The sequence below is a fragment of the Sarcophilus harrisii genome, chromosome 3, assembly GCF_902635505.1.
Source record: "Sarcophilus harrisii chromosome 3, mSarHar1.11, whole genome shotgun sequence".
Taxonomy (NCBI): domain Eukaryota; kingdom Metazoa; phylum Chordata; class Mammalia; order Dasyuromorphia; family Dasyuridae; genus Sarcophilus; species Sarcophilus harrisii.
The window spans coordinates 8593348-8602701 of NC_045428.1; the positions used below are offsets into that span (position 1 = coordinate 8593348).

A 9354-nucleotide genomic window follows, 5' to 3' on the forward strand; every position below is an offset into this window, starting at 1 on the left:
GAGTCCCACTGGAGCAGAGATCCTCATCACAATTCCATGGCAGAAAAGTAGTAAATGCAACTCTTCTTAGATACTTAGATGGTACCAAGCTAGCACTGAAAACTTACAGGCCCTTAAAAGTATATCTGAAAACAGCTGCTCAAAACCCTTGAAGCTTGGGACAGTGCCCCACTTGAACAAACTGTTAAAAGTCAAATAGACTAGGAAATGAGCAAACAATAGAGAAAAATTCTGACCATAAAAAAATTACTATGGTGACAAGGAAGATCAAAACACACTTGGCAGAAAAAAAAGGTCAACATCCATAACCTCCAAGAAAAATATGAATTGATTTTAGGCCATGGAAGAGCTCAAAAAGGATTTTGAAAATCAAATAAAAGAGGTAGGAAAAAATGAGGAGAGAAATGAGAATGATGTACGAAAATCATCTACAAAGAATCAATAGCTTGGTAAAAGAGATACAAAAAAAGCTGAAGAAAACAACTCCTTAAAAACAAAACAGGCCAAATGATAAAAAAAAAAGATGTACAAAAAGTCAATGAAGAGAAGAATGACTTAAAAAGCAGAATTGACCAAATGGTAAAGGAATACAAAAGCTCACTGAAGAAAACAGTTCCTTAAAAATTGGAATTGAGCAAATGGAAGCTAATGACTTTGAGAAATCAAGAAAAAAAGAATAAAAATAAAAAGAATGAAAAAATAGAAGACAATGTGAAATATTTCATTGAACTGGAAAATAGATCTTGCAGATAATATAAAAATTACTGTACAACCTGAAAGTCATGATTTAAAAAAAAAAAGAGCCCAGTCATTATCTTTCAAGAAATTATCAAGGAAACTGTCCTGATATTTGAAAACCAGAGGGTAAAATAGAAATCGAAAGAATCAACTGATCACAATATGAAAGAGAACCAAAAATTAAAACTCCCAGGAATATTATAGCCAAATTCCAGACCTTTCAGGTCAAGGAGAGAATATTGCAAGCAGCCAGAAAGAAATAATTTAAATTTCATGAATCCACAATCAGGACAATACAAGATTTAGCAGCTTCTAAACAAAGGATTGGAGGGCTTGAATTATGACATTCCAGAGAGCAAAGGAGTTAGGAATGCAACCAACAAAAACCTACCAGCAAAATTGAATATAATTTTTCAGGAGAAAAGTGTATATCCAATGACATAGGGGACTTCTAAGTATTCTTGATGAAAAGACCATGAATGAATACAAAATTTGACTTTCAAATACAAAACTCAAGAGAATCATAAAAAGGTAAAAGAAATCATAAGGTTATAAGATTAGATTGTTTACATTCCTACACAGGAAAATGATACTTATAATTCATAAAAACTTTCTCACTATTAGGACAGTTAGTACATATATAGCCAGCAGGCTATATATACAGTAGGCATGTATATGAGTTGAATATGAAAAGATAATATCTTTAAAAAATTAAAGGATGAGAAAACGGAGTGCACTGGTAGAAAGGACAAAAGAAAGGTAGAATAGAGTAAATCATCTTACATAAAAGAGGCAAGAAAAAGCTTTTACAGTGGAGGTGAAGATGGAGGGGGGTAAGTGAGGAAGTGAGTGAACCTCATCAGAATTGGCTCAAAGAGGGAATAACAAACATACTCAATTGGGTATAGAAATCTATCTTACACTAAAGTAAAGTAGGAGGGGAAGGGAATAAAATAAGGAGGAGGAAATAGAAAGGGTGAAAGATTGGGGGAGCCAATAGTCAGAAGCAGAACCCTTGTAGTGAGACAGGGTAAAATGAGAGAGAGAACAGAATAAAAAGGGATAGAAAGAAGATGGAGGGAAATATGTTTAGCAATAATAAATATGAAAAAAATAAAACAAGTTTCTCTGGCAAAGGCTTTATTTCTCAAATATGTAGTCAGATCCATAAAAATAAAAGCTATTCCCTAATTGATAAATGATTAAGAGATATGAACAGTTTTCAGATGAAATAATCAAAACTATACATAGCCATGGGAGAAGGCATTCTAAATCACTATTGATTGGAGGAATGCAAATTGAGACAATTCTGAAGTACTAGCTCATCCTTATGAAATTGGCTAATAGGACAGAAAAGGAAAATGATAAATGTTGGAAGAGATGTGGGGAAAATGAAACTTTGGGTGGAGTTGTAAATTTATTCAATCATTCTGTAGAGTAATGTGGAATTATGCCCAAAAGGCAATAAAATCCTTTAGGTTCTTTGATTTAGCAGTACCCCTACTAAGTCTTCAACCAAAAAGATATTTTTGAAAATGCAAAAAAAATCTCTATGATGTACGGCACTTTTCTGCTGTCAGGGAGTTGGGAATTGGAATATGTCTTATCAATTGGGAAATGGCCGAACTAATTGCTATGTGATTATGATGAAATACTGTTGTGCTATAAGAAATGATGAGTGAATGCTTTCAGAAAAACTTGGAAAGACTTACATGAACTGATGCAAAGTGAAATGTACTATATACAAAGTAACAGCAATTCTCTAAAATGATCAGCTGTGCATAACAGCGATTTTCAGCAATAAAATGATCCAAGATAACACTGAAGGACTTATAATGAAAAATGTTATTCATTCTCAGACAAAAAACTGGTGGCTGAATACAGATTGAAGCAAACTTTTTAACTTTGTTTTTCTTGAGGGTTATTTTGGTCTATGTTTTCTTTCACAACATGACTAATATGGAAATATGTTTTGCATAACCACACATATATAACCTATATTGAATTGCTTATCTGATCAATGAGGGGAGGAAGGGAAGGAGACAATTTATAGCAACATTTTTAAAATGAGTGTTTAAACTTGTTTTTATATGTAATGGAGGAAAATAAAATACTAAATAATTTTTAAAAGGAAAAAAGTACCAAAAATTGTTGCTGATTACTTTTTATGCCTAATGTGAGGTCTAGAAGTGCTATTCCCTTCTATTCCCTCTTTATGTCCATTTTTAATGATTTCCCTTGACATTTTAGACCTTTTTTTAGTTCTTTACATGATCTTTTAATTCTTTATTTTGTCATCATCTACAACATTCCTTTTATCTTTTGATTGGCATAATATTAAATATGCAAATTAATTTTAATTTTTTCCTACATTGGTATAAAGCAGTCATGAATAATAAATATTACTCCAATTATTTAACTTATTCTTTATTTCTCTAAGGAGAAGAGAAGTACTATGTGTGTTTTGGCAGAGTGACTCCATGATTCTTTGGCAAATATAATCTTACCAGTCCTTGTTATACTCTTCCTTTCTAGAAGCATCCTTATATTTTGTTTTAATCTATGGTTAGAAATCTAAAACACAATCTTAATTAGATTTTTTCCTTCCTAAATCTTCTCTTCTCTGTTGATCTACTACCTTTTAGTAAACAGCATTCTTGCCCAAGAATTTATCATCTTTAGCAATGCTTTCCAGGTGCTTTCTACCATTATCATTTGTCCATATATGAATCACTATAAATAGAAAAGATTCATTTATTTTTTGCTATATCTTGATAACTTTTCTCACATTATGAATATATGCCATCGGATCACAGCACACTGTTCCACAAGTTATGTGGCTCACAAATGTTTATCTCAGTACCTTTGGCAGGAAGTCTTTAATTGCTGTTACTCAGTTCTTTTTCTAGCCCTCTGGACAATCTCTTACCTGAAAAGATATGTGGATCTATAAGCATTTGTAGCAACAGCTCATCCCTAATCAGTGGGTACAATTCCCTCCTCTTTGGAAAACCTCCTATCTGTTTCTTAGCTTCCATACTTTGGTGACCTTCCATCCCTTTCTCTACTGTGTGACATTCTTCCACCCTACAACCTTCTGACAGGATCGTGATTGTTCTCTGAATTTTTATATCCTTTTCTTTCTTTCCTTTTACATTGAAGCCATTCTTCCATTTTAAAGGAATGATTATTTCTCCCACACAGTCTGGAGAGTTGAGATATATTCCTTGAGCTACTTTTCTTCTGGGCAGGAGTCCAGCCTGTACTTTGAGCACAAATAACATTCACTTGGCTAGAGAAGAAATGGAAACATCTCAGTATGAAAGTTGCTGCAAAATTCACTCTGTAATCCATACTTTTTAGATGTGAGATCCTAAGCTCTTATCTTATTTTCAAGCAGTTCCCTTCTGTAATAAAATCATTGTGAGGATTTCATTCCTTTCGACACATTAGCATCATGTTAACATCTTGAGGTGGTTAAAGTCCCTCTTGGTTCTAATCTATGGCTTGAAACTCACCTAGGTTGATAAAGCACTTTTCCAAAAAGGAGAAACCAGGGGAATCACAATCCAGGATTGGATGCAAGATGCTGCCTGATTTCTTACAGACTTCGCTGTAATTGAACAACCAAACAGGTAATTGGCACCAGAGTTTGGAAACAAAGATGACTTTTTAGTGAGTATATAGTGTGTCATGTGCATGGGTTGGGGGAGAGAAAAGAAGGATAACAGTGCATTCCCACCCTGCCTCAAACCACATATCCCTTGGGATATGTGAAGAACCAAAATTCTGGTTTTAGAATTGCAAGCAGAGGAAGCAAATGATTCTCAGTCTGTTTTAAAAGATCTCTACTGCTGCATTAGAGATGAGATGTCATAAATTCAAAAAAGAAAGGAAGGGAAGGGAATAAAAGGGAAAAGCAGAAAAGGGAAGAGGAGAAGAGGAAGAAGGAAAAAGAAGAGAAGAAAAGGGAAAGGCAGACAAATAAGAGGAAGAAAAAAGCACAAAGGAAAAGACAAAGAAAAGGGAGAGGGAAAGAGGAAGAAGGAGGAGGAAAAGGTTGAGAAAATAGAGTAGAAGAAAGAAAAAAGAAGGAAATTAGTAGAGGTTATCAAGAGAAGCAAGATCATTAGGATTGTAGAGAAAGAAAAGAGCATCAATATATTTTTTCATTTCTTTTGTTGGTTCAGCATTTTCTGAGAAATGCCACTGGAAGCCTGAGGTACACAACTTGGGAAAACAGCAAGGGTCCCCCCAGAAGTGACTAACTTTAACCATCATGGTTAAACTCTAAATGGGCAGGTCTGGCCTGAGGCTGGATTGAGCGCATCCTTGCCTTGAGCACCAATAAGCTCCAAGAAGCCTTCCTCTCAGCTTCCCCAGAATCTGGTCCCAGTATCCTAACCTCTCTCCACTATCCAAGCTCTTCCAAGAGAGCTGTCTTTTCCAGAGCTTGTCCCCCAAGGGCATTGAACATTTCTCTGTTTGTGTGTCTCTATGTCTCTCTCTGTCTCTCTCTCTCTCTCTCTCCTTCCTTCCCTTCTTTCCTCTCTTCTTCCCTCCCTCTCTCCCTCCCTCCCTCTCTCCTTCCCTCCCTCCCCACCTCTGTCTCATACACATTGGGCACTACTTCCTTTCCTTTCCCATCTTTCTATTTGCCCTTACAACAATTTTGGATTTGGCAACATCAAGTAAAGGGAAGACATGAAAGGACAATAATAGGGATCATTTTAGAAGTCCCTGCTGCCATCCCAATCCTTGCCATATTCTCCCTCACTTGATCCAAAGGATAGATCGTGTTGGAATGGCTCAGTGAAGGGTTTGGGATTTTTATTTACACTTGGAGTATCAGACTCTGTATTTCTGGCCATCTGAGGTTATATCTACTTACTAGTTCTGTAATATTGGAGAACAATAGGTCCTGGCTGCATCTAGAATCCTCCACCCCAAGGGTGCTCCTTTACCTTACCCCAGAACTCCAGAAACAAGGTTCCCCCTATCCTCCTTTCCAGTCATTCCCCACACACTCTGCAGTTATCCCCTCCACAACTTCACTCCCGGGGCTAAAGCCCTGAAATCTGGAAATCCTAATATTGCTTTAAAGCTGCAATGCATTCAATCAAGACATTTATTACAGGCTTACTATGTGCCAGACTCTTGGGTCCCTGGAGCTAGGAGTGGGCCATTAGGAAAAATCTCAGGATTTATGCTGTTTGAGATTCAGAGCATGGATCCACCCTTCCAATGGAGCTTCTCATTTCCCTCTTGGTGCACTTCTTAAACAACTGTTTGTTTTGCCTTATACAACTTTGCACCTAAACCCAGAGAAATGGAAAATCTTTCTTTTAAATTAAAACAGAAATACTGAAGGTAATCATCCTTTCCCGAGTCCCTCAAAAGGACAGGCGAACAACATCTGGGAGGTAGCCACACACTAGGAAGCTGGGAGTGAGAGAACAAGTGGAGAATATGCTGAAGGCTTGGGATTGTGCAGTGGCCAGCTCCACGTCTATACTCCCCAAAATTGAAGCTCTTTTACAATCCCTGAATGACCACTGCACACCAGTAGTTGAAAACTCCTCAGCATTTGCATAGTGAGGTCCTCCAAACTGGGAGTAGCTCAGACAGTTCTCTTTCCCAAAGCTCCCCCCTTTAACGTCCCACCCTCCTGGTCTCGAATTTACACAGGAGGGACCCCCGATGGATCTCCAACACTTCCTTAGTGTCCCTCGAGCCCCCGTCTAGGGGCACACAAATAGGAAGAGCCTGATCAAGTGTCTGGGTCTGCCTGAGTGCTTGCCTGAGTAAATGTGTGATGTGAATGTATCTGTGTGTGTGTGTGTGTGTGTGTGTGCCCCCTTCCCTCCCCGTGAGTGCGCCCTCCCCATGTGTGTGCGCCCCGCCACCACCCCAAGTGTGTGGCCGCCTGTGCGTGAGCTTGTTCGATTTTTTTTAACTAAGCTCCTTTGGATGGTGTCATCTTCCATCACCCCTGTGATTGATTCCGCGAAGCTAATGGTGCGTAAAAGCGCCAGTGAGATCCGGGGCGCCTCCTATCCTGACGTCAGGAAGAGAGTTTAAAAGGGGGGAATGCGCCAGGAGATCCCACAAGCAGCTGCGGGAGAAGAGAGGTGGAGAGCCTCGGACCTGCCCAGTCCCCTCCCGAAGGTTCCGGAGTTTGGAGAACTGCGCCCTCCTCGCCCTCTCTGCGCAGGGAAGATGCTGTCCTGCCGCCTCCAGTGCGCGCTGGCCCTGCTCTCCATCACCTTGGCGGTGAGCGGCGTCAGCGCTGCTCCCTCGGACCCGAGGCTCCGCCAGTTTCTGCAGAAGTCTCTGGCCGCCGCAGCAGGGAAACAGGTATGGCCAAGTCCACGTCTTGTCTTCCCCCCACCCTCCCATTCCAACCCCCAGACTCCTCCTGCAAGCCTGCAGCCACTTCTCGGTCCAGGTAGGTTCGAGGAAGCGCCCTGTCAAGTTGCACTAGGTAAATGTAGCTGGATGAAGATAAGGGGGAGGGAAAAGGGAGAGGGGGGATTTCCTATGTGGTGGTCTCTAGAAAACATTGGTCCGGAGAGCTAAAGAAAGGAGGGAGTCAGGGAAGTAAATAAGAGTTTAAACCTGAAGCCAAGAACTTCCCATCCGGAATCCCCAACTCTGCCTCTTGGTCTCCTTAAGAGGTTCCAGCTCCAGTCCCCTCCAGAAACCAAGTCGCAATCTGGGGGACTAACTGGCCAGTAGTTTGCAAAACAAGGACGAGAAGGGGATCCCAAAGTCAGGACTGTCCCCGCAACCACTTGCGCTTAGAGGAGACAAAGGGGAAGATAGAACTGTCCTCGGTGCTGAAATACTGTTGGAAAAGGGGTGGGTGCCGACTGAGCCCTCCAGGTGCCACAAACAACCCTAGGGAAAATGGAAAAAGCTGAGTGAAGAGGAAAACCGCCACTGCTCCTAGTCCCCCTTACCTGGTTTGCAATGGAATGAGAGTCTCTCATAAAGGTACTCGGTAATCTGTGTTTCAGTATTCTCAGTTAAAGATAATTTTAATCAGTTGTTTGCCTTTCTAATCGTGGGCTGTTGTTATTGTTTTGCCTAATTATATTATCTGTGTCTTCTTCCAGTCTTCAGGCATCCTAATATAGCAGAAGATAAATAGAATTTAATAAATCCGAATACTGGAAAAGGGATGAAAATCTCAAAACAATGGTCACTCTAATAGGATATGATTCAACAACTGCAATATATAGAACTCGATAAAATAGGCATTTATTAATCTTTCTTTAAAGGAACTAGAACTCCATAGCAAATGTTGGAATCTAGTTTTGATTTTTATTCTTGACTAGATTCTAGTTCTAAGTGTCCATTCTTGGGAGTTTAATAAGAATCACAGATATTTGGGTGGTGTTGACTTTCTCCGAACAAGTTTTGCCCCGAATAACCAAATTTCTAGGTTTTTTGGTATCCTATTCAATTTTCTCTTCTCTCATCCTCTCTCCTTCATCCCTTCTTTCTTCCCCAATCTATTTCATATTCTCTCTTCATTTAGGAACTGGCCAAATACTTTTTGGCAGAACTGCTGTCAGAACCCAGCCAGACAGAAAACGAGGCTCTGGAACCAGAGGATTTGTCCAACGATCCCGAACCGGATGAGATGCGGATGGAGCTTCAGAGATCTGCTAATTCGAACCCGGCCATGGCACCTAGAGAACGCAAAGCTGGTTGCAAGAATTTCTTCTGGAAGACTTTTACATCCTGTTAGTTTTAGAGTATTCTTGCCCATTTCAGACCTCTGAATCCCCTCCTCCAAACCCCCACCTTATTCCCCAGTTCCCTGAATCCTCAGCAAGATCATCACAATGAGAGCAAATGATTGTAAATATAAAATAAACAGTCATGGTGAAATTTAGAAATAATCAAATTTGATTTCAGATTGTTTTATTAAACCTTTCCATTTTATAGCTTGGTTTGTGATTCCAGACTAGTTCTTTACAGTATACATTCCACTTCTCACAGATGTACTATTTTAATTCTTTGTCACAATAAAGCTTATGTTTCAAATTGTAACCCTCATATTTTGATCATTTACAATTGAATTTACTTTTTAAGGAAAGAAAGCTATGCCTTTAAACTTGCATATTTGGAGGATTTCAGATGGGGAGTTGCAGCAAATATCCCCCGTAAATAAGATACCCCATTTCAAATTGTGTTTCCTTGTTGAGCTTGATGTTTGTATTTCTAGGTAGGCATGCTTGAATACACACCTGTCTGCCAAGCTGTTATGTGAAATATCCAATGTTCAAAATATAAGATGGATCTGCTTTGGAGGTCTGGGAACAGAACTTGACTTGTGTAGTTCAAATAAAATTCTGCACTTTCAAATGTGTCTCTAGTCTCTTAACATTTACATAAATGGCGCCTAATGGTATACTGATTTTACAGAATCTTCCTACACTGTTTCGGGAGGGAAGGATATGCCCTGACAATTTAAACCTTGAGTTGAAAATGTACTCCTTAAACAAGTATATTTGCTTTTTGTATTCCAGTTACTGCAGGGCTCCAACTTTTTAGTAATGATGAATGAGGGTTATAGATTTTATTTTATCTCATCACCTAATTGGA

The 9354-nt window shown here is 39.3% G+C and overlaps 1 protein-coding gene across 1 annotated transcript; it reads left to right on the forward strand.

The window, feature by feature from the left end:
* The first annotated feature begins 6836 nt into the window (after positions 1-6836).
* Positions 6837-9114, forward strand: SST (somatostatin). The gene is made up of 2 exons (XM_003766249.3): positions 6837-7095; positions 8282-9114. Exons 1-2 carry the CDS (start codon positions 6958-6960, stop codon positions 8492-8494), a joined length of 351 nt encoding a protein of 116 aa, XP_003766297.1. The 5' UTR covers positions 6837-6957; the 3' UTR covers positions 8495-9114.
* Positions 9115-9354: the final 240 nt, after the last annotated feature.

Bases quoted from the DNA above. Each gene is read 5' to 3' on its own strand.
- SST (XM_003766249.3), top strand. From the start codon at position 6,958: ATGCTGTCCTGCCGCCTCCAGTGCGCGCTGGCCCTGCTCTCCATCACC. The intron at 7,096-8,281 runs GTATGGCCAAGT...CTCTTCATTTAG, and splicing joins CCGCCGCAGCAGGGAAACAG to GAACTGGCCAAATACTTTTT.